The sequence below is a fragment of the Sarcophilus harrisii genome, chromosome 6, assembly GCF_902635505.1.
Source record: "Sarcophilus harrisii chromosome 6, mSarHar1.11, whole genome shotgun sequence".
Taxonomy (NCBI): Eukaryota; Metazoa; Chordata; class Mammalia; order Dasyuromorphia; family Dasyuridae; genus Sarcophilus; species Sarcophilus harrisii.
Window position 1 is genome coordinate 40,314,641 of NC_045431.1, and position 27,196 is coordinate 40,341,836.

Sequence of the window (27,196 nt, forward strand, 5' to 3'; positions counted from 1 at the left end):
TACTTATGAGGGAAGAAGCCCAGCTCAGGTCAGTGGTCCGTAACACAAATAAAATGTTGGTTTCAACAAGGTGTGCCATACTTGGCAAGTTGGAATGTCTATTTAAGGAGAATTCAAATGTTAAAGATGGAAAGATAATGTCCTATTTAAACGTAACCTGGCTAGGATCAGGGGCTGCAGCTTGTGAAAATGGAAAGTTAGACCTCAGCTACGTCCTCCGATTATGGGTCTGAATATTTATTTTTTTTCTCCATTAAGCTTTTATGGCAATGAAGCCTACAAAATGGCACTAAGGCCAATTCTTGCTTCCTGTCCTGCAGGTTTTACTAGAAAGCTAGTTCCCCATTAAACTGAACACAGTAGGACAAGGATTATGGAAATCACAACTTTTGTTTGTTAAGAAGCATAAGAGCTAAGAGATTAGATAATGAAGCTTACTCATTTAGGTAAAGCATCCATTCCTAAAGGGCATTTTGTGTCCTTCCACAAGCAATGAATTTAGCATGTTTTCACCTGCCTCCCTCCTGCTCCAAGAATTTAAGTTCTTAAATGTTGTTTTATCAGTTATAATGACTCCATTTTAGCCTGTAAGATGGTAAATTCAATGTTCAATCTACCTTTTTAAACAAAAATCAATTCCAAGAAACCTCCTTCTTGATAATTTTTCTTTCTATAGAAAATGAATTTTATTGATATAAACATATACTATAGATCTTTTCCTAGAAAACACTGGTTTTGGTAATTTATAGCAATATTCTACATTTACTGAATGTTTTTTACTTTATTTTTTTTTACTATTTGATTTCAGTCTCTCTACTAAGGAAAGCGGCTTTTTGGTTTTGTAGGCCACGCTCTTCTTGATTCGTTCCCCCTTGACCTCCACTATGTGGGGTAAGAGAGGAGGCTGCCGAACAGTCACTGCTGTTCCTTCCGGTGTGTAGCCTCGAAGATATAGTTTGTCCTCCGATAGAGACGTTACTGCAACCCAGCCTGTGTAAGAAACATGATGAACAAACACCACATGAAATTCCTAGATCCCTTCCTAATACATCAAAGCTGGACTACACATAAATAAAAAGAACTTAGGAAAGACTAGTACAAAAAATCTCTCTGCTTAAAATGTATGTGTGTGTGTACTCGGGTATATATATACAGATGTCTTCATTTACCACAATGCTTGAAGAAATATTGGTATTTTTCCCTTCTCATAATGGTCTTTATTTTAAGATTAAGCTTGTCTGTACAGTTGAGAAGATCCTATTTACACTAGCTATAGACTGGAATTACAATTACTCTGCCAACTCTAAATGTAAATGATTGTGCCTCATTTCAAATAATTTAAACTTTTAAAAAGTGCTCAGTGTTCAATTACCAGCAGAAGAAAGCTTGATATCGGCTACAGCCTCCAGCTTCCCAATTCCCTCCAATGTAATGTCTTGAGAAACCAGAGGTGGGAACTCTGCCATTCTTTCAACTCCACCCATGGGAACCTATTATTAAGGGAAAAAAAAAGTTTGGAACTCAAAATATACCCATGATTCTTAAGTATGAAGTCAGTCACTGAAATTCTATGATCAGAGCACAAAGGAGAACAAGACCTCTAACCCGGTCTATAAACCACAGGAAGATTAGAACTGTCATTGAGGGGGGCTGCAGTCAGGAAGCCCTGAGTTTAAAGGTGGCCTGGGCCTTATTTCACGGGAGGAGGGAGGAGGAAGGAGGGAGGAGGAAGGAGGGAGGAGGAAGGAGGCCAGCAGCTTTGCCCTGAGCCCCCCAGAGGCAATGTGGGCCTCAGGGTGAAGAGTGGGCTGGGATAGAACAACAAAACCGCAGCTCTGATCTGTACAAGTCCAGCAGAAGGCGGGGTCAGGCTTCCACAGAGTGAGCAGGGTCAGATGGCTCTGGCCCCAGGTGTGAGCTAAGCAGAACACTAGGCCAGCCAGTGTTTTAGTGACTTACTATGGGGCTGAGACAATAATTTTAAAAAGGCCGTAACAAGAAAAGGCTCACAAACCACCGGAGATCCCGATCTGAGCACCTTCTTCCCCAGGCGTGCAGGGCCCTCCCTTCACTCCTCAGCACCCCAGGACCTTGTTACTCCTAATTGTGGTCTCTCCCTTCCCCACACTTACAGGGAACCCCAAGGTTTTCTGCCCCGCTTTTCATACAGTTCCTCACAAACAAGGGACAGAAAGCATAACAAAGCTGTGCTGTGGATCCCAGCCTGCTAACAAAGGCTCCATTGGCCCAGCCCTGTCAATCAGGACTGTGCTGGGCTGGGGGCTATCACATGTCCTGTGCAGTCACCACAGGATCCGCTTACCTGAAGCAAGGTTTGTCCGGCATGCTTCTGATAGATGCCATCTGCTTTCTCCAAGGTAGTAATGTGTACTGGAACTAAGTTTGATGCCACAACAGAAAACCAAGCTGATGTATTTCCCTGAAGAAAGAAATAAAGAGAAAACATTTTTTCCAGAATGAAGAAGAACAACAAAAAACTCTTCAAAAATAACATTTTTAAACAGATAATTTAGCACAATGACAAAAACATAAAACTATTATACTTTCTTTTCTATGAGAGCAAAATTCAGAGCACACTAAGTCCTCAACATGCCTTAATTTACATGTTATATTCAAAGTACCATTTAAAATGCAAATCATTATGAATGTCTACTGATGCATGCTTGATTTTTTAAAAACACTAAAAAAAAGTGTTTTTATTCTGAAAAATAAGACCTACGTGTAACTTAGGTAGTCTACAAATACTCTACCACATTTCTGCGCTTTTATGTTTGTAAAAAGGTGTTCATTGCAAGAAAGCTCATATACCACAATTTTTTCTTTATTAATCTTTACTTTTGTAAAGTATACTAGTCTCAAACAATTATTTTTATTTAAAAATTTAGGCCTTCACAGTACAACTTAATTCCTAGGATGTATCAGGAAAAAATCCATTATCATCTTGCCAAGGAAACAGAAAACAAATGTTTATTACAGAAAAGAGAGGGTGAGAGACAGAGACGGAAAGAGATTGATCAATCTGTCTGGTGTTACTAAACTATAACCTTTGAAGTGAAATGAAAATCAAATTCTCCCTATCCTTGTAATGAAGTGCTAATGGTAGATACTTTTATCATTTACCAAACCAATGAATTTCTAGCACAAATGATTAAGTTTGTCAAATGGTGAAGCTTCTGATATTACTGAAAAAAAAAATCATTCATTTTAATTAAATACTTAAAACAGCTTTGTTACTCTCTTGGTTATGAATCACAAGCAAACTTTAAAGTATATACATTAAATCATACTATTACTGATTACTACTATACCTATGTAAATAAGTGAATGTTTTGATCTAGACTCTTATGTACTTCTTCTGCCCAAGAAGCTAAGAGCACATAATAAATCTCTTTCAGAAGTTAATATGATCTTGTGAGTAGCAAGGATTCAGAACATGTCGAGCCTGGACTAGTTTTATCCCTATCTTGGTCGGACTGATTGAGTGACCTGGGATATATTGTATTAATTTTTCTCTTTTCTCTAAATTAAATAAAATAGGAACAAGAGCCCTGAGAGATGCCATGTAAGGATTTATCATATCAGAAAAATTTGTATTTTAAAGTCACTGAGCAAGGGATTAGCAGAAATAAGAGAACCTGGTTCCCCTTTGTTTCTGTATCACTATTTGAGAGTTTGACAAGCCTGTGATTTCCACATGGATGCCAAAGGAAAGGAAGAATATCTTGACCTAAGTGCCAGGCTCTTTTGATAACACTAAATATCCTGGAGATGTTATTAAAAAAAAAAAAAATCAAAACCCAACAGCACAAAGTATTTTCACATTTTAAAAAGAATATTCTTTTGCTCACCTGTAGGTAATCTAGGCGTCCTAAAGCACCTAAGAACAGAACCATTCCAGGTTTCAAAACAAAGGTTCTTGGGACAATGGAATGTGTTGGCAAAACAATCTTTACTTCTTTTTCTGTCAGATAATTTAAGACCTGCAAAGAAAATGGCATGAAATTTTGTGAATTTGTAGTTTATAATTCAGTCACTGAAGCTTCTGGCCTCTTAAAGGAGTTGGATCAACTGACCTGAGGTCCCTTCCAGCTCTGGACTTCTGAGCCTATGGACCTTTTAGCTGAATTTAGTCAAATACAGAAAGTTCTGACATAAAATTAATCATATTTATGTTTATTTATAATGTATATTAATTTGTTTGCTATACATTATACATAAATATTTTTATTTTTAAAACATCTCAATTTTATGATTCTGATATTTAAGAGAAATATTTGGAATAGATGAGAATAATTCCTATGCTTTTAGCATCACTCATTGTCAGTACAAAGCTGCTTCTCTTCCTTCCTCAAAAGTTAGCGAAGCTGAAAGCTTATAAGACTTCTGCTTAAAGCTTTGTCACAGATTTTTAATATGGCTTTTTCCTTGAAGCCTCTATAATGGTGGTTTGTGAATCACTGGTGAGTCCCAAATGGAAATCACATACAATCTGGTCTTCTTTTCATATAGCAGGTTTGAACCACCCTCAGAAGGCAAAGCACTGTCTAAGCCCTAGCTATTCTCATAGCCATTATAGCCCCTAGTAGAATATCCAAGACTGAGGGTGGAGGGAAGATTGAAGGGTAGTGACAAGGTGGAAGCAGAGGGAAGATGATCCAGGTCTCTAAAAGCCCCTTTTGGCTCCAGAATCCTGACTTGAAAAATGGACAAAAATAAATGCCCATCTGCTATTACCAACCAACTTCATGAAAGAGGTTAGGGATTCAGAGAACAGCATTTTTCTAGGGTCTAAGATTCCAGTGTGCACAGGGCTGGCCCTGGGGGCAGGAGAGTAGGCTTCAACCTGCCTTCAGACCCTTACTGGCTGTGTGACCAAGAGCATGTTTCTTAACTTGGTCTGGCCTTAGTCCCTTCACCAGTAAAATGGGGACAATAACAGTACCTATCTTACCAGCTTGCCCTGAGGACTGTTTTTTAAGATGCTTGCACATGGTAGCTGATACTCTTCATATCTCCTGTCCCAATGTCTATACATGCCAGGGTTACTTTTTTATTTTATGCTTACGTGTAGCACCTTCAAATGCTTGATCTGATTTCCCATCCTTTCTGCCCAATTTCCTTCCAGAAAGTGAAAACAATGTACATATTGTCCATCCTTCCCTTGGCCCACAGAACCTCGTAAGTGTGGAAATTCCAGATTCCCAGAATCATGGGCCTAGCAGAGAAAGCCACTTTGGCCCCATTGGCCCCTTAGCTCTCTAACCTAAGGGTTCTTTGCCCAACACTTTCCTCCACCTTTATTTTTTCCCAGTTTGCACAGCACCTTCTCACTGCTTTTAATCCTTTCTAAATGAAACCAGATACGTACACAGTTTTCTTTCATTATTCCAGGGGTATCATAAAACCAGTGAGAGTCTTTCACTTCTTGAGGGGTCAATTCCACATGCTTCTCAGGCTCATCTGGTGCTACTTTGGGGGACTCATTCTCCATGTCAAAAGCCAGTGAATCGGCATCAAATTCAAAAGTGGGTTCCTCATTTTGTGAAGTAGATGTTGTTCTTCTAACTCTTCCTACAAGGAGAGAATAGCTTTGAAGTGTTTGACCTTCCATATGTCTGAATTTCCCCTCTTCATACATGTCCTCACTTTGGTTACTCGGCAGGGACTATGACTAAGTCAATGAGGCCCCTTTTACCTGGCCCTGGTAGGAGGCTGCCTATGGCCCTAAGCTAATGGACTGTAGGGAAATGGATGTAGCACAGAATGCCTGTTTGGAGGCTGAAGGGGTTTTTGGAATGGGTGGGCAACAGAGGAAAGAGAGCAAGAGAGAGTTCCCTGTGCCTCAGTGTTTTACTGTACTAGGGGGAGAATTCAAACGGACTGACAGGTGGAAACACCAAGGCTCTCAGCATAACCTGGCAACATCACGGCCAAGGGAAAAAAGCACCCTGACACAAGCTGTACTCCTCAGAGTCCAGGAGAGGAGCTCCCCTCGCCCCCCACGCCCTCCACGGGCACCCCTCCATGGCTCACCCCAGAGGGGAGTGCCCAACCAGAGAGCTGCTCCCCCCCCCGCCATACTCACCCACCAGATAGCCCTGCTTCTTCATGCGGTGGAGGTGCTCCCGCTCGGGCTCACTGAGGTCCTGCTCGGCCTGCGCCGCCTCCTCCCGCAGCCTCTTGTTCCTTTCAAACATTTGGTAAGGAGTCGGCTTGTTAATGGGGAATTTCAGGAGGTTCAAGGTCGTTCCTGCAGACAAAGCACGCGCTGCTGAGCAAATTCACCCCAAAGCTTCCTTTCCCTTCCTCAGCCCACGCTGCACAGCCCAGGGAAGGCGAGGGGGGCACAGGAACCCGGGGAAGCGGCTCCGGCCGCCCGGGGGTACATGGGACGCGCACTAGGAGCCGCTCGGGCCGCTCTCGCAGGGATTCCCGGAGCGGGGTGGGGCCCACCTGGCCACGGGGAGATGGTGGCGCGCTCCGTGGCGTCGGCGCCCCGGGCCGTGCAGTAGTCGGAAGCCAGGAGCGCGTTGAAGAGCGTGGACTTGCCGGCATTGGTGGCGCCCACCAGGTAGACGTCGCCGCGGTAGCGCCAGGAGCGCTGCAGCGCGGAGATGAGCTCCTCCACGCCGTAGCCGGTCTTGGCGCTGAGCAGCAGCACGTCGTGCACCGCGCTCTCCGCCGGGACCCTGCCCCCCCGCGGGGCCCTCCGCAGGCCGGCCCGCGCGGCCTCGTCCCACAGGCGCTCCCGGAGCCTGCGCAGGTAGCCGGGGGCGTCGGCGGGCAGCAGGTCCACCTTGTTGCCCAGCAGCAGCAGCGGCCGGGGCCCGAGCAAGCCGGGCAGCTCCGGCAGCAGGGGGTCGGGCAGCTCGAGCAAGTCCAGCAGGTAGAGCACGAGGGCGGGCCCCGGGCGGCGCAGCGCGGCGTGCACCAGCTCCCGGTACTGCTCGCGGCTCACGCACACGCTCAGGGCCCGCTGGTGGTGCACCAGGAGCCAGCAGCGCTGGCACACGGCCCGGGCCAGCCCGTCGGCTTCGGCCAGCAGCCCGCGGTACTTTTCGCTGGGCAGGTAGCCAGGCGCCGAGGGCTCCTGGCAGTGCAGCTCCGCCCCGCAGCCCGAGCAGCTCACGCCGCTGGCCGGCACGGACGGGTCGGGACTCCCCACTACCGGGTGCAGCCTCTTCTCCCGGGCCCGCCTCTGCTGCTGCGCCAGCCGCCGCTCGTCCCGCTGCTGCAGCTCCCGCTCTTCCCGCTCCTGCCTCCGCCGCAGTTCCTCCGTCACCGACGGCTCCGCGTCGGGCTCCGGCTCGGAGACGTACTCCGGGAACACGAAGCTCTCCTCCAGCCGGCGGGGGTCCACCGTGGTTCCCGCGCCCGCCTCCTCCCGGCCTCCCCGCGCTTTGTGGCCGTGCCACCAACGTGGCGCGGAGAAGGCCGAGGCGGCGGGGCGGCTCGCGGGGAGCCGCAGCCCGGGGGGGCCATGGCTCCGCAGCAGGGGCAGCAGCCTGCGCCCCCAGCTCGTGGGCAGCATGGGGACGGCGGCGCGCGGGGCGGGGCCGGGCCCTGGCACGTGTCTGCGGAGCTCCTCCCACGGGGGCCCGGAGGGCCCGCCCCTCGGTTAGTCACTTTTCTGCGGTCTGAAAATCAGTGCCGGCCGTGGCTGTGGGGCGCGCATTTAATAAAGCCGTGACCGGATAAACACAAACTTAAAATGACAGGAACATGAAAAGCGGATGTAAAAGCCATTCCGGGTTCAACTCGAGGTTTTTTGCTTTTTCATCGCACTTTTATTTCAACCTCTCTTCCCTCTGCAGCCACAACAGGCTGGACGTCACTTTAATCCAGTTATCCGGGGTCTCGCCCGCTGACACCGCCACTGAGCTAACCACACTTCTCCGCCTGTAACTGACACAAGCGCTTCCCTTAGCACCGCCTCCTCAGAGCGCATGTGCAGAGGACAGCCCAAACGGCCCGCCCACTCCACGGAGCGCCTCCACGGGACGCGGCGCACTCAACCAGTCTGAGCATGCGGAAGTTGGAGCAGGAACCGGAAGTTGTCGGAACTCTGGCGTCGGGTTAAGGCGCAAGGCCTGCCGGGAACGCCGGAAACTCCAACGCACTCGATCTCGTTCGTCAGTCGGAGCTGCTCCTGCTCCGTTTTCTTCTTCTTTGATAGGGGTGTTAAGGATTATTTGCCAAGATGTACGACGCGGACGAGGGTAAGAGGCCGCTTGGGAGCCCCTCCTGTGCGGGGCCGAGATGGGGCGGGCTGTTCGCTTTATGATTGTTATAACCCACGTTCCCGAGGGTCCCGCTTGGAATGAGGAGGCCCCGCGCGTCGCCGGCCTCGGAGCACATCTTTAGTGCATCATCTTCAGTTTCTCCACCGGTCCTGTTTTTCACGTTTCATTCTTTCCGGGTGTAGTTTTTGGTACCCCGCGAGACATTCCTTGGGACAGGTTTTCAAAAGCGTGAATTATTATTATTTTTTTTACCTCCAACCTTACTGTATTTTATTTCCTTTTCTATAAAATAGATTCTTCCAGTTAAAAAAGTCTTAAGAACTAGAAACATCAATTTTTTAAAAATTACAATCCATTTTTTACATTAGTTTTTAAAAAATATTTTCCCATATACATGCAAAGATAGTTTTAAATATTTGCAACCTTGTGTTCCAAATTGTTCTCCCTCCCTCTGCCCTCCCCCTTCCCAAGATAGCGAAAAATCCGATACAGTTAGCATTAGGTTTTAAAATTTGTGAGTTTCATGTCCTCTCCCTCCTTAAGATGGGAAGCAAATTTGATATAGGTTACATTGTACAGTAATGCAGCAAAACATTTTCATAATAGTTCATAAAACACAGACACTTCTCCCCTCTCTACCCCTTCCCTCGAGTGCAAAAATAAAACAATCCCAATTAAAAAAAAAATAAAATGAAAAATAGTGTGCTTCAATCTGCATTCTGACTCAGTTCTTTTTCCGGAGATGGAGATAGGATTTTTCATAGTCCTTCAGAATTTTCTTATTGCTGAAAATAACCAAGTCATTCACAGTTTATCTTCATACAGTATTATTGTTGACCTATAAAAGTGTTTTCCTGGTTTTGCTCACTTCCCTTTCTATCAGTTTATGCAAGTCTTTCCAGGGTTTTTTTTTAAAGCATTCTGCTCATTTCTTTTTTTCTCCCTTCCTTTTTTCCCTCCTTTTCTTCCTTTCTCCCTCCTTCCCTCCTTTCCTTCTTCCTTTCTCCCTTCCTAAGTTTTATTTAACATGTAAAAATTATTGAATTAACAGATTTTTTACCTTCCTTTCCAAATTCCCTTCATTGAGAATAAAATAGTTCAATATAGATTATATAAGTAAAGTCATGCAAAATATTTCCATATTAATCATATTTTGAAAGAAAACATAGGCTAAAAATCTCAAGAAGAATAAAGAAAGTAAAAAAAAATGCTTCAAACTGTATTCAGAAACAATACTTCTTTCTCTGGATATGGATAGCATTTTTTATCACAAATCTTTCAGAGTTATCTAGGATCATTATATTTCTGAGAATAGTTGTATCATTCACAGCTGATCATCTTACAATATTGCTGTTACTTTGTAATAGTATGTTTTTCTTTGTATCAGTCCATCCTTCAAGCTTTTCTGAGGGCACCCTCATCGGTTCTTACGGCACAGTATGTTCCATTACAATTAATGCTTCGATCTTTATTCAGAAACCATACTTCTTTCTCTCGATATGGATAGCATTTTTCATCACAAATCTTTCAGAGTTATCTTGTGTCATTATATTTCTGAGAATAGTTGTATCATTCACAGCTGATCATCTTGCAATATTGCTGTTACTTTGTGATAGTATGTTTTTCTTTCTATCAGTCCATTCTCCAAGCTTTTTTGAGGGCACCCTCATTGGTTCTTACAGCACAGCATGTTCCATTACAATCAATGCTTCAATCTGTATTCAGAAACCATACTTCTTTCTCTCAATATGGATAGCATTTTTCATCACAAGTCTTTCAGAACTGTCTTGGATCATTATATTTCTGAGAATAATTGTATCATTCACAGCTGATCATCTTACAATATTGCTGTTACTTTGTAACAGTATGTTTTTCTTTGTATCAGTCCATCCTCCAAGTTTTTCTGATGATACCCTCATCGGTTTTTATAGCACAATATGTTCCATTACAATTATGTATCACAACTTGTTCAGTGTTTCCTCAATTGATAGGCAACCCCTCAATATGTGGTTCTTTGCCACCACTAAAAAATCTGCTATAAGTATTTTTGTACAAAATGGTCCTTTTCGGCGTTAAAATTTTTTTCTTTGGTATATAAACTTAGTAGAGCTATTCCTGGGTCAAAAATCATATACAATTTGATAGCCCTTTTGGCGTAGTCCCAAATTGCTCTCCAGAGTGGTTGGAACAGTTCACAACTCCATCAATTTTACATTAGTGTCCCAGTTTTCTGTCATTTCTCTCATCCCCTTCAATATCTCATTTTCCTTCTTCCTCTCCCCCCCCCCCCCCATATTCCACAGTCTGATAGATGTGAGGTAGTATCTTAAAGTTTTAATTTGCAATTCTCTAATTGATGATTTAGAGCATTTTTTCATATGACTATAGATGGTTTTAACTTTTTTGACCATTTATCAAATGGGGAATGACTTGTGTTCTTAGAAATTTGGTTTAGTTCTCTATATTTGAGAAATGAGATATATCAGAAACTTGCTTAAGATTTTTTAGGAACATCATTCTTAACAACTTTAACTTGAGGTTTTTTGTTCTTTTTTTATATTTTTGTATTTTGTTTTCCTGGTTCTGCTTGATGCACACAATATCATTCTAAATGTTTTCCCATTCTTCTCTGAATTTATATTTTTTAATATGTTGAGTCATTTTGTTATCTTCATATACCTAATTTTTCATAGGCATTTCTTTTCTAGTCCTTTTTCATCTCGTCTTTAGGTTTGTTGCCATTCTGATTACTATCCTTGTTCCTCTTTCTTGGCATTTTGCAAATTAAAATGAATGACTGAAAGAAGTAAAAACGATTGTTATATCCTAGAAATTGAGGATATATAGATAGATAGATAGATATAAAATTTGAAGTGAGATAGCCCCTGCTCTCAAGGAATTTAAGCTTCATTTGGGATTAATAATGCATATGAGAATTCAGCTGTGAGGTGGATGAAGAGGCCAGGAAGTCCTAAGGGTGCCTCAATAGGTGTATGATAATGCTTAAAGAACATCAGCAGCTCAGATTATAGTACTGAAGAGCTTGGAAGGTGTAGCAGCAGGACATAGGAAAGCCATCTCACTAACCAACTTGAGTAATGAAAAGCATCAAACATTTAATATATGCTAATGCTATGGTATGTGCTGTGGATATAAATTGAGAAATTTGAGAAAGACCCTATTGTTACTGCTCATCTACTTTAGTAGACAGCACATGTAAAGAAGTGGTGTTCATGGAAGGGAATCACAGGGATTGTGAATTGATTAATCGGATAATCGTTTTACATTCCCTTTCCAGAAGTCCTAGTATTATTGAAGTTTAAAACAAGTTTTGATTGATGTCATTCTAATCTGACATCCCTCTTCCACCCCACCCTTGCCTGTAGGATAACTTTATAATCAACATGGAATCTTATATATTTTACTCTGCAATACATCTTTCATGATACTTTTGAGCACATTAAGATATACTGAAGCACAAAAGGCCAAGCACAATGAACTTATAAAAAAAACCATGAATTTTCCAATAAACTTCAAATAAATTTCCAGTAAAGCTCAGCCTCTTCAGGTGGCTGAAACCCTAAATGAGAGCTGACATCACTTTTATGGACAAAGGGAATATTAAAAAAACTAGAAGAGAGAGAACATCATAGACAAAATAACATGGTTGGTTACAAAACCTGCAGTATCATAGATGAAAACAGTATTAAAAGTTGGAAATTTGGAGTGCAAGGTTAGCTACAACTTTTTCAATATTGTAGCTATGGAAATCTCATTGGTGGTGTCCACTTCCTTGGCTAGTTAGTTTCACAGTGATAATAAGCTAGACTTTTTTAAAGGACAGCCAGTGGTGCAGAGGGAATAGACCAGACTCCCTAGCATCCATCTTTATCTTTCAAGATTAACTGATATCTTTGACACAAGAATAGAACAATGATTTGATAAGCAGGTAAACTGAAGTATTAAAATTAATGCAGAAACAGTGATTTTGATTTACAGAAAAGCTGAACTTCCAAACTTAGTCAAATGAAATGTGACTTAGGTAGTAGAAACATAAAATGATAATCTGTTACAGAATAGAATTAAATTATTTTTTCTCAATTTTCAATACTTAATTTGATTTCAACATTTAGTGGCTTGTTGAGTAATGCTGATCCTAGTTGCATTGATTATACATTTTTATATGATTTTAATATACACATAGGAAACATCTTGCTGAGGAGGGCCTTCATTTTACCTTTGGTATAACTTAGGCAGAATTTCATTTTAAATCACTTAACACCATAGGATCTTCTACACTTCTCCATTAGTTATATGACCTTGAAGTTTTGTACTGTAGTAAATTATCTGAATGTTTCTCATGAGAACCTTTCATCAAGGAAACTTTAGCATGGACCATTTTCACACAGTGATTTATGCCTTAAAAGTTTTTCTTAAACTTTTGTTTAAGTGTAAAATCACTATGATGGTTTTCAGTCGTTTTGAATGGTTCCTTTCAAGAGAAAAAGGGTCAACATAGATTTCTTTTGTATGTTAAGTTCAGCAGGTTTTCTTGACTTTAAAATTGCCACTTTTTCATTAAAATATCAGGTATTAATGTGGGGGGACTTAAATGTATTCTTCCACTGTCCTTGAGGTTAAAACGACTGTATTTCTTTTTCATTTTGTGTTTGTCCTTCCTATTCATGATTTCCTTTGCAAATGCTTGGGCAATCATGAGTTCAGAGAGCGGGAAGGGCCCTTTCAAAGTCATCTGGTCCATTTCCTTTATTTTATTTTATTTTACTTTTATTTTTTTTGCTGAGGCAATTGGGTCCCAGGGTCACACAGCTAGGAAGTGTTAAGTGTCTGAGGTCAGATTTGAACTCAGGTCCTCCTGATTTCAGGGCTGGTGCTCTATCCACTGTGCCACCTAGCTAGCCCCATCTCCTTCATTTTACAAACGGAAATATTGAGGTCCAGAAAAGTTAAGTGACTTGAAAAAAATTTTTTTTTGTGCACACTTGCTTCCAAGTTAACATTTCGTTCCCAGTTTCTCCTTCTTCTGATCATTCCTCCATATAATGCACTAACACTTCACTTTTTGTGACTCCTTATTGCCTCTAAGATAAAATATAGACTTCGGTCTGTCTGTAAAGCATTTACTATATGGATATTTTCCTGTGCAATTTCATGCTTCTATAAGAAGTTGCATTCTATCAAAACAGATTTCTTAGCATTCCATCTTCAGTCTCTATTTCCACAGGAAACATTTCCCCTATATTAATTTGAGGGCAGAGGTTGTTAGATTTTATAGACAGTGACTTCTACAGTGGGATCAGGCTGGGACCTTGGATTTCATTGTGAGTTTAGGATCATCAGCATTGCTACATCTTAGACACTGAGATGTTCTCTGCAGGCTCATTCTCTTTACTGTTTTGTGAATTATACTGCTAATAGCATTCCATGCTTCCTGATGTTTTGCAAATGAGTTTATACTCCACACTGGGATTGTTCTCAGATGCTGGGTAATTGAGACACTTAACTCCTTCCTTTCTTCTTGCTTGTCTGCCTTCCCTCCCTCCTTCTCTCTTCCCTTTTTTTTTTCTTCTTCCTTTCCTGGCTCAGCTGGTCTCTGGGCTCTTTGGGACCACCTACATAGTCATGAGACTTTTGTATACAGTAAGCTTCTTTTTCCCAGCCAAGAGCTTGGTTAGGTCAGTTTGAATAGTCCAGGGTTTTCTTATCTTTATCCTTTCTTTTAAGTTCATATTTATTATCATCTGATCCATTAATGATCTAGCTATAAATATAACTTTATGTAAGCATTAGTCTTTATGCAACCATAGTCCTTTTCCATCTAGCCAATCTGCTTTTTTGCTGTTCCTTACAAAACGTTTCTTCTTTGAAACTTCTGCCTTGCGTAGACTGTCTCCTGGGCCTGGAATAAGTTCCCTCCTCAACATTGCCTCTTAGGAACCCTAATTTTTTTTTTTTTTTTTTTTTTTTACACAAAAACTCAACTTAGATGATAATTCCTACATGAAGTCTCTCCTGATCTCTCAACAAAATGTCTTCTTTTTTTGTGTATATTTTATGTGTTTATATTCTCTCTTCCATTAGAGGAGCATTCCTTTTTTTTTTAAATAAATTTTTATTGATTTTTTTAAAAATAGCTTTTTATTTTCAAAATATATGCAAAAATAGTTTTCAACATTCACCCTTGCAAAATCTTGCTTTCCAAATTTTTTTCTTCTCTTCCCCCACCCTTTTTTTTTTTGCTGAGGCAATTGGGTCCCTCATTATACATCCAATAGTGCCCCCCAAAGTAGGTGCTCAGCAACTTTATCCGGGGACCCAATCTGATTTGCTAAAGGGTAGGAAAAGTAATGAAGTCAGGAAGACATTGAAACTAACGGGCCATGTTGGGACCGGAAGGGAGTAGGAGGAGGCAGCAATAACCCTTCCCCCTTTGTAGCTGCTGCTGTCTCTGGCCTGGCTTCCCTCCCTTCTCTCCCTCTTAACTGTTTCTCCCACTCTGCCCTTCTGATTCAAAGGGACTACTTCCCAAACCAGAGATTTGGGTCAGCTCCTCCCTTTCACCCAAACTGCTCTAAGGGCTATTTCTCATCTAACCAATTTGTAAGACGTCAAGTAATGTCAGTAATGTCAATCAAGTAACCCATATAAGTTAAACGTGCAATTCTATTAGAAGAGCATTCAATAAACAATAAAACATTTGTAAAGTACCTACTGTGTATCTTTTGCTAAATGCTTGGGGATATAAAAAGAGACAAAAGACAGTTCTCTCCCTGAGGTCTTCTTGGGACATAAGGAGTGCTTTTCTGTTTTTGTATCCCCAGTGCTTAACACAGATCCTGGCATAGAGTAGTTATTAGTAGTTATCAATAAATTACATATTAAATTGATTCCTATAATTTTATTGTTATGCCATTTAAGGTTCTCTACATCCAGCGTTATACAGTTTCTTCCTGAAGAATTATTTGAAATATATAGGCATGTAGCTTTTGAGTGGGAAACATCACTGGCTGCTTTTATTTCTTGATTAATTTAAAAAGTAAACACTTAAAGCACAAACCCTTTGTGAATTGAGGATTATCTCTATGCATATTTTATTAAGGGAATTGGGAAAAGGCTTGGAAAAAGAAAAGACACTTAGGGTTTTTTTTCCTTCCAATTTAGCATTCTTTTAAAATTTTAAGTTCCAAATTGTCTTCTACCCCCTCCCCCTGAGGGGGATAAGTCAAGCAATATGTTATTAGTTATACACGTGAAATCATATTTCACAAAAGCAAGAGAAGTAAAGTGAGAAAATCATACTTTAATTTGTACTCAGAATTCATCAGTTTTCTCTATGGATATATTTTCATCCATAGCAATTTTTCATCCTGAAACCTTTTTCCCCAAAGTTTAGTTTTAATTTTCAAAAATCTTACTTTATCTTTTCTGATGAGCAGCATGTGTGTCATTGTAGTATGGAAAAGTAATACATTATCTTATGATTTTTCTTTGTAGATATGCAATATGATGAAGATGATGATGAAATCACTCCAGATTTGTGGCAAGAAGCTTGCTGGATTGTTATTAGGTAATTTATTTTTTGAGGAAACTGAAGGGTTCTTTGAATAAACTTTTGATAGAGAACAAATGTTTTCTGTTCTATACATTGTAGGTTGGAGACTGAGCTTGACTGAAGGAATTTTCTTAGCTAAATAAATTAGTTCTTAACAGAAAGTCTGAGAAATTCAGAGCAAAATATTCTAATTTATCACATTTTTCATTTTTCTGTGAAACAAAGCATTTCAGCTTTTAAAGGGAAGAGAAAAAACTTTCCTTTCTTCTTATGGTGTTTCACTGCTTGCTATATTTTCCACCATTTATAGAGATCTCTTTTCTTGTAAACTTCTCAAACATTGTCAGATTCTTTATTCTGATTTCCACTCCTTTGCCAGAGCCATGGTCTGATGCTACAGTCTCCTCATTAGTTCTTGTCTTACTGGAAAGATCCAGGTCTTTCCATGTAAGGATGGAACTGATGGAGAGACCACATCTTTCTCCTATGACAATAAAATGAGACATCCCATATTGGAATTTTGATCATCGTTTTCTACAGAAACATTGTTTTTAATGGAAGTTGATTTAGTTTCCCTATCTCATGTACATTATAGATTTCAGCATTTTGGGGAGTTGGCTTTAGAACTAAACTAAACATTTGTTTCTGCAGAGAAAGCATTCCAGGTTCCAAATAATTGAGAAATTTAAAAACACCGTTCATGAAATAAATAAAGAAAACTTTGTCACAAAAACTTGTGTATTCCTATTTGGATCCCTTCTTTCCATTCCTATGTCCACTCCCCTAGCTCAGACCTTCCTTATTTCTTTCTTGGATTGTGGCATTAATTGTTTTTGATTTCTTGCTCCTAATTGTCTAATCCAGCATAGCCAGAGTTGTGATCCTATCACCCCTATTTGAGTAAAGGCCACAGACCTTGGTCAAAGAACTGAATTTTAAAATTGCTCATGTTCTGGTTGCAGTTCACCTTTGGAGTTTTGTCTTGTATTCTTCCCTTTACCTATAATTGCTTATTGTTCAGGAACTCTTCTTGCCCTTTACATGCATTTATATATGTCAGCCTTTCCCTGTGTTTTGGTGTTCTCCCTCGCCTCTGTGCCCCTTTAAGGACCCAGTTCTATTTTGGTCTCCTGTGTGAAGCTTTTCCAAATGCTCTCCACTCCCCACATCCCTAACTGAAAATCTTCCATGGTATATCTCCTAGCACTTTGTATTTCTCTTAGACACTTAACCTTCTGTTTATTGGATCTATGTCTTGTCTCTGCTTTTTTTTTCTCTCCAAGACAGTCGGGGTTAAGTGACTTGCCGGAGTTACGCAATTAGGAAGTGTTAAATGTCTGAGACTAGATTTGAACTCAGGCCCTCCTGACTTGAGGGCCACTGCTTATCCACCTAGCTGCCCCTTGTCTCTGCTTTTAGATTGTAAGCTCTATGAGGGTGAGAAGCATGGTCTGATGCAGCATTGTACTCTGGAAAGAGCACTGGGATGGGCAGTCTTTGCTTTTCTGGCCCTGTGGGTTTCCTCCTCTGAAAAAGAAGGAATTTGGACTAAATTACCTCTTAGGTTTATTCTCGCTCTTCTCTGCTTCTGCTCTGATTTCTTACTCCAGTCTCTTTCCCCAAAAATCTGTTCTGCAGTTTCTGTCTGACTAAAGTCCTCCTTTTTCTAAATCTCTTCTGCTCAGGAGCTATTGGGGTATCTACAAAAGGTCAAAGGTCATCTGGGCATCTCTTGTTTTGTATAATCTTAACTTTACAATTCACTAATTGACCTTATGTCCCACTGCCTCCTTAGCTTAAGCCAGCCATTTTACCCAGATTGCTCTCCTCCCCGTTCCTAAACAAGTTGCTTATTTCCCCCTAAGACTTTTGCTTCTTATGTTTTTCCCTCTCCAGTAATTCCCTCCCCATATTTCGGTGCTCACTCATCCTTCTTTGGCCTATCTCTGACTACTTTGGCTCACATTGATCTCTTTCCCTTCACTGAAATATATTACTTATTGTTTTTACCACAATGTAGTAATTAATTCTATTCTCATCATCGACATGGTTTGTTCTAGTTTCTAATATTTATGTATATGTAAATATTGTCTTCCTGAATAGATGTAAGCTCAGGGACATGGACAAATGTCTTGCTGTCTCATGATTATTGAATAGGATAATAACAGGAAAATTGAAAGCAACAATGAAAACATTCTTATTTTTAAACCTGACTTTAATCTTTAACTATTTTCTCAGTTCCTATTTTGATGAAAAGGGTTTGGTCCGACAACAACTGGATTCTTTCGATGAGTTCATTCAAATGTCTGTGCAGAGAATTGTGGAGGATGCCCCGCCCATTGATTTGCAAGCTGAAGCTCAGCATGCTACTGGGGAGGTTGAAGAACCGGTAAGATGTCCATAGAATTCTCAGAGCTGACTTTTGCAATTTCATGCCTTTCATGGCCTAAAGACAGTTTTAATGGCTGTTTTATTTGGTAGCACATGCAGCCACCTTGATTATCTGTACTATTGAAAGGGTGCGTTTGTACAGATCATAAAAATAATTTGTTTTCATTGTAGAGCTCGTCCTACAACTTTATCTCTTATTTTCCCTCAGAGCACATTTAACTTCTTAATTATATCTAGAGGCTGTTAATATTAAAGTGAGTTTGTATATGAAAAGGTATTCTGTTGGGTGATGAAGGAAAACCATCCTGGAAATTTGCTCTGGGTTATCCCCAGAATTCACAGGTAGAATCCAAAGTAAAAGAAATCTCAGAGCCCTGGAATTGGGAGGTGTCTCTGAGTGGTTGAATCAGGAGATTTCTTTTTATAGAGGAGGAAAGCAAAGGCCAGAATGACTTGCCTAAAGCCTCCCACCCCAGAGGCTAAGGAGAGCCAGGGCTAGGTTCTCCTGATGTCTCAGGACCAGGGCCTGGAGGCCGCTCTGCTAGGGAGAGAGTGTGGGAGAGTGTCTCTTCATTTCTGCCCATTCTGTTCTCAGTGGCCTAGGCCGACAGGAGGGATCATGTTTCACAAAACAGATAATGCCAGAACATGGGATTGGGTAGATGAGAAACAGCTCTTAGAGCAGTTTGGGTGAAAGGGAGGAACTGACCCAAATCTCTGGTTTGGGAGGTAGTCCCTTTCAATCAGAAGGGCAGAGTGGGAGAAACAGCTAAGAGGGAGAGAAGGGAGGGAAGCCAGGGCAGAGAGAGCAGCAGCTACAGAGGGGGAAGAGTTATTGCTGCCTCCTGCTCCCTTCCGGTCCCAACATGGCCCGTTAGTTTCAATGTCTTCCTGGCTTCATTACTTTTCCTACCCTTTAGCAAATCAGATTGGGTCCCCAGATAATGTTGTTGAGCACCTACTTTGGGGGGCACTAGGATGTATAATGAGGCATGTGACCTGGTCCTTTATTTTGAAAGAGTGTAGAGTCAATTTGAGACTGATCATGTTGGTGCTTTGGTCCAAAAGTCACCATAATGAGTGGAGATGTAAATTGATACACTCTTTCCAGGGATGTTTGAATTAATTTGATAACTTTTCTAGAGCTTGAGATGTAAAGTTGAGGTAGAGGGAACTGAGAGGCAGATATTTTTAGAATGTTTTGAACTGGGAACAAATTAGAAATAGTCTGTAGTACAGCTATCTGGTAATAATGTCCTGAACTTGAAAATAACCCGTGGAACAGAAGGGAAGGGAGGGATTGATCACCTGTTGGCTCAGGTGATGTCTCACTAATGTCTCTAGGCTTCCATAAGCACCTCATTCATGTGTCTCACCTTGGCTGTCCTCGCTCTGGCATCTTGTCCATAATCCCTGGATTTTCAAATGTAAGAACTGCCATGATTTTTAGAGCATGGGGTCAGAATCACGGGTGTAATCACATAAGACTCAGTTAACTGTCTAGTCTTAGGGATCATGATATAGATAGTTTAAATACATTTTTGCTATTGAATAAACAATTCAGCAACAGGCTGCATTTTTAAGGCATTCAAAAATCGTTTTGTTTTTATTTTTACTTTTTTTGGCTGAGGCAATTGGGATTAAGTGATTTGCCCAGGGTCATGCAGCCAGGAAGTGTTAAGTGTCTGAGGCTGGGTTTGAACTTGGATCCTCCTGACTCCAGGGCTGGTGCTCTGTCCACTGCACCATCTAGCTGCCCTCATTGAAAAATCTTTATCTGTGTTGTATTTCTGAATGTTGAGAAAGCTTGTCACAAAGTCACAAGTCCAGAATGTCTGTGTTGACTTCTCATGGCCCAGGCAGGTTGGCACTGTGTTGGCCAGTGAGAAGTTTCCCCGATACCCGGCATTCCATAGCACGTCCCTTTTGTCATCTTGTTCAGTCCTTGGAACACTCTGTTCTCCCCTGAGATTTTCGGTGACCTCTTGGCGTGAGATTGTCCCCCAGATTCTGGTATCGAAGCCTGGCAGAAAAGGAGGCCGAGAGCTGCCCTGTCATAACTGCTGTGTTTGTGACGAGGTGATAATGCCTTGGTTTTTGTCTGATTTCAGCCTCGATATCTGCTGAAGTTTGAACAAATTTATCTTTCCAAGCCAACTCATTGGGAAAGAGACGGTGCTCCTTCCCCCATGATGCCGAATGAAGCCCGACTGAGGAATCTCACGTAAGAGTTCTCTCTTTACCTTGTTGGTGGCTGCTGGTCACGTTAGTGCTGGGCTGAGCAAGCACCTTGTGAACTGGAAAGCATCTGTACAGAACCAAACTGTTATTGAAAGAATGTCCTTTTTTTATCTCATCCAAATAGAGGATGAATATCAGGGAATATCTGGATCATGCCAGAACCTATTTTTCCCCTCTCTTCTTGTTTTTGCCTTTTGTTTTTATGACACATTCATTTACAGTTGTGCCACATGCTTCCAACTGTCCCACAAGCTTTGCCTTGCAAAGGTAATACTAATAGCTAACATTTTCATAGCTCTTTAAGGTTTGCTAAGCCTTTTGCACCTTGAATCTCATTTGATTCTCACAACAATCCCAGAGAGTAGGTTTCTATCATCTCAATTTTATAGATGGGGAAGTTGAGATTGAGACATAAAGTTACTTGTTTAGAGTTAGATAGTGTTTATTAAGTGCCATGTGCCAGGCACTGTGACAAATGTAGGGATACGAAGAAAAGCAAAAGATGATCCCTGCCCTCTAAGGAATTTCATTTAATGGGGAAAGCTAACATGCGTAAAGGAGATTTCCAGCTCAGTTTCTTCTCATTCTGTGTCCAATATGATGTCTGCTATGACCTTATCTTAATGCTCCTCCCCCCAGTGGTATTTACATTGCTCTAGAGAGTTTCATCCTTACAACAATTCCATAAACAAATGTGATGGTGGTGGTTTAAATGAGGGAACTGAGCCTAAGAGGCACATAACTAGTGTCTGAGACAGAGTTTGAGTCAGGTCTTCACTCACAATCAAGTATACTCTGTCTACTACACTACTGGCTGACTTTTAAGACAAATTTTTTAAAAAGGGAGGGAAAAAAGACAAAAGTTCACTTTGTTTTTATTTTCAAAGGTATTCTGCTCCTCTTTATGTGGATATCACTAAAACAGTTATTAAAGAGGGAGAAGAACAGCTTCAAACACAGCATCAAAAAACATTTATAGGAAAAATTCCAATTATGCTTCGTTCAACATACTGTCTGCTAAATGGCTTAACTGACCGTGATCTCTGTGAATTAAATGAATGCCCTCTTGATCCTGGTGGCTATTTCATTATTAATGGATCAGAAAAGGTAAAATGACTAATTCTTATACAAATTAACATTGGTAAGCATTTTTAAAAATGACAAATAATAGAGCTTAAAGTTGGAAAAATACAGAGTTTGTATAACTGGCAAACTTAGGTATTGGAAAGTTGGGGGAAGCATGGGAAGTTTGGTTGCTAGAATTTAAACTAGTTTAAAGTTGCCTCAGTGTCTAGAAAAATATTTTTCTGATATTTAGGATATTTAGAATATTCTGATATTTAGTAAAGTATCCTGTGCTTGTACATCTTTACCCAATTTGTACATCTTTACCCAGTTTCATACACCATGAATATCTTGTGATCAAAAATTATTCTTTCAATAAAGTATTTTAGAAGTTTTAGAATAAAGAAAGCTAAAATTAGATTGAATATGCATATTTGGATGCTTTTTTTCCTATATTAGGAATTTTAATGTATTTTTTGGTTAACATTTAGGTGTTTTTTTCCATCTTATCTTCTAAATAGGTTCTTATTGCCCAAGAGAAAATGGCAACAAACACAGTATATGTGTTTGCTAAAAAGGATTCCAAATATGCTTATACAGGAGAATGTAGGTCATGCCTGGAGAATTCTTCCCGACCCACAAGTACTATATGGGTTAGCATGCTTGCAAGAGGAGGACAGGTATGGAGCCTTAACAGAAGCCACTCCTGGGAGAGCCATGAATTAACATTTGTTTTTCATTTCTGGGGTGCCTCTACTCAACTTTCTGGGCATTTTCCTCCCTGTGCCCCCTCGCTTACAGCAGGTGTGCATGTGGGGCAGTGGTTAGTTCCTGTACAGCCAGCATGCATGTCACTATTGGGCAGGTCTGAGGGAACCTTGGAGGGGAAATTTTGGGCAGCTGGGGGAATTTTGTCTCCTTTGAGCACTTTGCCCATAATCCAAAGGTAAAAGTGGTGAGCCCAGTATCAGCCCTCTCTTTGTTTTGGGAGGTGTACTTATGAAATGCATAAAGTGAGATATTAAGTCATTTTATTAGAGGAATATTTATGTGCTTTTGCGTGTGCTATTCATTTGTTTTGTAGGGTGCGAAAAAGAGTGCAATTGGTCAGCGCATTGTAGCTACCTTACCCTACATCAAGCAAGAAGTTCCCATTATTATTGTGTTTCGAGCATTAGGTTTTGTGTCTGACAGAGACATCTTAGAACATATTATTTATGATTTTGAAGACCCAGAGATGATGGAAATGGTATGTGAAAGTCAAGTATTTATTCTCATTTAGTCTATTGAAGAATATTACAATATTCAATTACATTCAATTAAATATTACAATATTTAAACCATTAAGTTTGAATACTCAGGCATTGGGTAGTTTTTGGCTAAAGAATTAATTTTCTAATTAATTGAAGATTTCTAATGAATCTTCATTTAAAAAAAATCTTATTATTGAAATATTTCTAAAACTTTCCAGTCTGTAATTCCTATTTTAGTGAGAGAAAAGTCAAAGAACTACTATTTAACCTTTTGAGTCTTACCTCAAGTCTGCCTCAGGGTCAGCATTACAAATATCTATTTTTATCATCTATGAAATTCATTTTCATATAATTTTGTCATGGAGGACAAATACTTAATATTTGTGAAATTCAGTGTGTATGAATCCCAGAACATAGCTGGTGGCAGATGGTGAACTCCAGGGGTGGAATATTTTCCTTTTTTTGACTTAATCTTCTTTCTCTCTAAATGTATCCAATCCTCGGACCTTTCCTTACTAAAATAGTATGCACCTAATTTAAAACAGTTGGACCTTTGATGGAGAAAACATATTTAACTGTCCTCGTATTTTTTATCTTTTGAAAATTTTTATTTTACCATTCCTCATTCATTGAAAGCTTTTAAAAAGTGCAGCTCCTAGTACTTTTTTTTAAAGGGAAAGTTTAATTGTTGAAATTTATCAAAGAACTTGGATTTCCAATATCCTGTCCACCTTTGTGTGATTTTATCATTTATTACATATTTTCAAGTATAGAATAGATTTATTAAGGACACTTAATTAAAAATAAAGTGGAGGGGCAGCTAGGTGGTGCATTGGATAAAGCACCAGCTCTGAAATCAGGAGGACTCGAGTTCAAATCTGGCCTCAGATACTTAACAGTTCCTAGCTGTGTGACCCTGGGCAAGTCACTTAACCCCAATTGTCTCTGCAAAAAAAAAAAAAAAAAAGAAAGTGGGTGTGGGAGGAACTTATTTGAGGTATGGGATGTTGAATTGAAAGTAATTATTGTTTTAATTTTTTAATATATAGGTCAAACCTTCTTTGGATGAAGCTTTTGTCATCCAGGAGCAGAATGTTGCACTCAATTTTATTGGCTCAAGAGGAGCAAAGCCTGGTGTCACTAAGGAGAAAAGAATTAAATATGCAAAAGAAGTTTTACAAAAAGAAATGCTTCCTCATGTTGGTGTCAGTGACTTTTGTGAAACAAAAAAAGCCTATTTCCTAGGGTATGTTTTTTATTGTTGTGAATGCTTTGCTCTGTAAGGAGCAATTTTTGTGCAAAGTGAAAAAAAAATTTCCATATGAAATTTTTGCTATTTTATATATTTATAAAAGATGTGAATGTTATATTGTATCTTTCCATGTTCTCTTATCCCGAAAAAAACAAAGAAACCCCGGTTTCTTTTTGCTTTCAGATATATGGTTCATAGATTACTTCTGGCTGCTCTGGGAAGAAGGGAACTGGATGACAGAGATCACTATGGAAACAAAAGACTGGATCTGGCTGGTCCTTTGCTTGCATTCTTGTTTAGAGGGTAAGAATGACAGAAAAAACTACTGGAGTAGATGAGTCATGACATTGAAGAGGGCTAGGCAAATGTGTGTGAGTGTGTGTGTGTCTCCCCAGGAAAACTTGACAAAATCATTATTAGGCTATTTGTGGTGGCTAATAATTCTAGGCTATTTAATTTTACCCGTGATTTTTGGGAACTTAGATATTTGATATTTAAGTGTAATAATTTTTTTTTTTTAACAAATCATTTTCTTTGGCAGCATGTTTAAGAATTTACTTAAAGAAGTGAGAATATACGCACAAAAATTTATTGATAGAGGCAAGGACTTCAACTTGGAGTTGGCAATTAAAACAAGGATCATATCAGATGGCTTAAAATATTCTTTAGCCACTGGGAACTGGGGTGACCAAAAGAAAGCTCACCAGGCTAGAGCTGGAGTGTCCCAGGTAAAGTTTATATAAATTATAACTACTGGTTTAACTTTAAAACTTGTACTAGAATCTTAGCAGTACCTACATGAATTTATTTTTCTGGGCTATTGCATTTTTTCCAGATATGAAATCATTAGGGTTTTTTAAATTGGGAAATCTGTTGTTGATTATTATTATTGGAAAGAAATCTTAATTTGGGGCATTTCAATTACAATTCAATGTAATTTTGAAAAAATTAGAATACTTATGAGGAGAAAATAGTCCCCATTAATACATTGTCCATATTTTAAAGGCCTCCAAATTAGAAGTTAATTGCTGAATATTCAATTATTTTAAGCATCTTTTTAATGAAACAGGACTTTGAGTGTTTACAAATTTCCAGTTATCAATTTATTATAGCTGTCTCCCAGGACTAATGATGGGAAATTATTCAAAAACTTCAAATCACCTGAGCATGTTTGCTTAAACATACTTTGACAGTATAGATTGCTATTATTAACCTTTCATAGAAAAGTGTGAATAGATTAACCTAGTGGTCTAATAAGATTTTTTTGCATGTTTTTGTTATTTTATTGTTGTTTTGTTGCTTTGAGAGGCAGTTGGGATTAAGTGATTTGCTTAGAGTCACACAGCTAGTTAAACATTTAAGCCTAGGTTTGAACTCGGGTCCTCCTTATTCCAGGGCCAGTATGCTATCCACTGTGCCATCTAGCTGCTCCTATGTTTTTGTTATTGATTGGGATATTACACACACTGAAATAATCTAGTCAGCCTTCAGAAACTAATCCCCATTCCAGGAACACCCTTCCCTTATTCTCAGCCAGAAGCTATAGATTCTGAGAAACTCTTATATTAAAAGCTAGACAAAGAGGAATCATAATTTCAAACTCTTACTTAGGTCCTCAAATTTAGCTCGTGATGGTGATTTGAAGTACAGGAACAACTGAGCCTAACTGTACTAAATTTACTCATTTTCCCAGGTGTTAAACCGTCTGACTTTTGCATCTACTCTTTCTCACTTGCGTCGTTTGAACTCACCAATTGGAAGAGATGGTAAATTAGCAAAGCCAAGACAGTTGCATAATACATTGTGGGGAATGGTGTGTCCTGCTGAGACTCCAGAGGTAATATTTCAAAACATCAATCCAGCTAGTCATTAATTTGGCATATTCAGTTTGTAATGCTTCTCAGTTTTAAGATTTATAAATGCTGTGGTTTAAGATTTATAAATAAAATATGATTGGAACGCTAAACCAAATAAAAAGGTTTGAAATAGATTTTTAAAAATTAATGGCTTATTTTTTTTTTTTTTTTTTTTTTTTTAAGGGTCATGCTGTAGGACTTGTGAAGAATTTAGCTTTGATGGCTTATATTTCTGTTGGATCCCAGCCTTCTCCAATTCTGGAGTTTTTGGAAGAATGGAGCATGGAAAACTTAGAAGAAATTTCTCCTGCTGCTATTGCCGAGTTCGTATGAGAATTTGTTGGGAGGTGGTAGTTTTATGAATTGTGCTTAATAAGGAATATATGCAACATTTAAAAAATCTTTTAATTTTAGTGCAACCAAGATCTTTGTTAATGGCTGCTGGGTTGGAATACACAAAGATCCAGAACAACTCATGAACACCCTGAGGAAATTGCGACGCCAGATGGATATCATTGTCTCTGAAGTAAGGTTCTTGAATTAGAGGTTTTAGCTTTCGTTAGATGATTTAAAGTAATTCGTTAGGATGATTAGCCAAAGTTAACTTTCCATAGACTTTCTCTGAATGGGTGTCTCTTAAAACAGATTGTAACTTTTCACTCAGAAACATTAATTGAATGATCTCACTCTACATTTTCAATTAGTTCATTTTGTCTGGAATAGATTAATTACCTGGAATAGACTAATTGCAGTTCTGATCTGTGAAGTACTTTTAAAAGCAGTTGATCCTGACCTTATGTGGTAGCTCTCTTCATCTAATGTCTGGATCTTCATCTGTCCTTTTGGAGTCCTCAAAACACTTTTGTCTTTTTCTGCTTCAGGATTAGGTCTCTTCACATACTTTTAACAAATTGAATGTCAGTAAGGCAACCCATCCTCACTTACGTTGCTTGAATGCTAAGGACACACTCATTCACCCACTGAAGCAGCTTTGGATTTTTTCTCTGGTCTTAAACTTAGATCTGAGTATTATATACTTTCTAGGAAGCTGGAGTAGGTTTATTCCCATTCAGTTTCAATTGTTTATCACATAGTGTCCTGACTGAGGGAAGAGAGATGTCATCTGTTTATTAGAGACATACTTCTGGTTTATACTTCCTCACAAACTGAGAAAATACAGGAATTCTCAGGTACTTTTCATGATAGAAATAGCTTTAAAACTTTTTTTTAACTTGGTATTTTATTTTCCCCCAGTTAAATGTAAAAACGATTTTCAACATTTGTTTTTTAAACTTTTGAGT

The 27,196-nt window shown here is 39.7% G+C and overlaps 2 protein-coding genes across 2 annotated transcripts in view; one reads left to right on the plus strand and one right to left on the minus strand.

Annotated features, from left to right (window-relative positions):
• Positions 1-651: 651 nt before the first annotated feature.
• Positions 652-7,627, minus strand: NOA1 (nitric oxide associated 1). The gene is made up of 7 exons (XM_031942109.1): positions 6,475-7,627; positions 6,107-6,271; positions 5,390-5,592; positions 3,870-4,001; positions 2,324-2,440; positions 1,373-1,490; positions 652-990 (listed from the first exon to the last, which is right to left on the minus strand). Exons 1-7 carry the CDS (start codon positions 7,550-7,552, stop codon positions 782-784), a joined length of 2,022 nt encoding a protein of 673 aa, XP_031797969.1. The 5' UTR covers positions 7,553-7,627; the 3' UTR covers positions 652-781.
• A 119-nt stretch (positions 7,628-7,746) lies between these two features.
• The window catches only part of POLR2B (RNA polymerase II subunit B), a 30,569-nt gene continuing 11,119 nt past the window's right edge, over positions 7,747-27,196 (plus strand). Inside the window, exons 1-13 of the mRNA XM_003773233.4 lie at positions 7,747-8,240; positions 15,780-15,852; positions 18,076-18,226; positions 20,340-20,452; positions 21,357-21,576; positions 22,056-22,214; positions 22,619-22,783; positions 23,837-24,033; positions 24,223-24,342; positions 24,581-24,767; positions 25,733-25,876; positions 26,079-26,218; positions 26,310-26,421. Coding sequence (XP_003773281.1) covers positions 8,222-8,240; positions 15,780-15,852; positions 18,076-18,226; positions 20,340-20,452; positions 21,357-21,576; positions 22,056-22,214; positions 22,619-22,783; positions 23,837-24,033; positions 24,223-24,342; positions 24,581-24,767; positions 25,733-25,876; positions 26,079-26,218; positions 26,310-26,421 — 1,800 coding nt within the window. The 5' untranslated portion in view covers positions 7,747-8,221. The remainder of the gene's footprint in view (positions 8,241-15,779; positions 15,853-18,075; positions 18,227-20,339; positions 20,453-21,356; positions 21,577-22,055; positions 22,215-22,618; positions 22,784-23,836; positions 24,034-24,222; positions 24,343-24,580; positions 24,768-25,732; positions 25,877-26,078; positions 26,219-26,309; positions 26,422-27,196) is intronic.

Bases quoted from the DNA above. Each gene is read 5' to 3' on its own strand.
- NOA1 (XM_031942109.1), bottom strand. From the start codon at position 7,552: ATGCTGCCCACGAGCTGGGGGCGCAGGCTGCTGCCCCTGCTGCGGAGC. The intron at 2,441-3,869 runs GTGAGCAAAAGA...TTCTTTCTTCAG, and splicing joins GACGCCTAGATTACCTACAG to GGAAATACATCAGCTTGGTT. The intron at 1,491-2,323 runs GTAAGCGGATCC...CCTTAATAATAG, and splicing joins CCGGACAAACCTTGCTTCAG to GTTCCCATGGGTGGAGTTGA.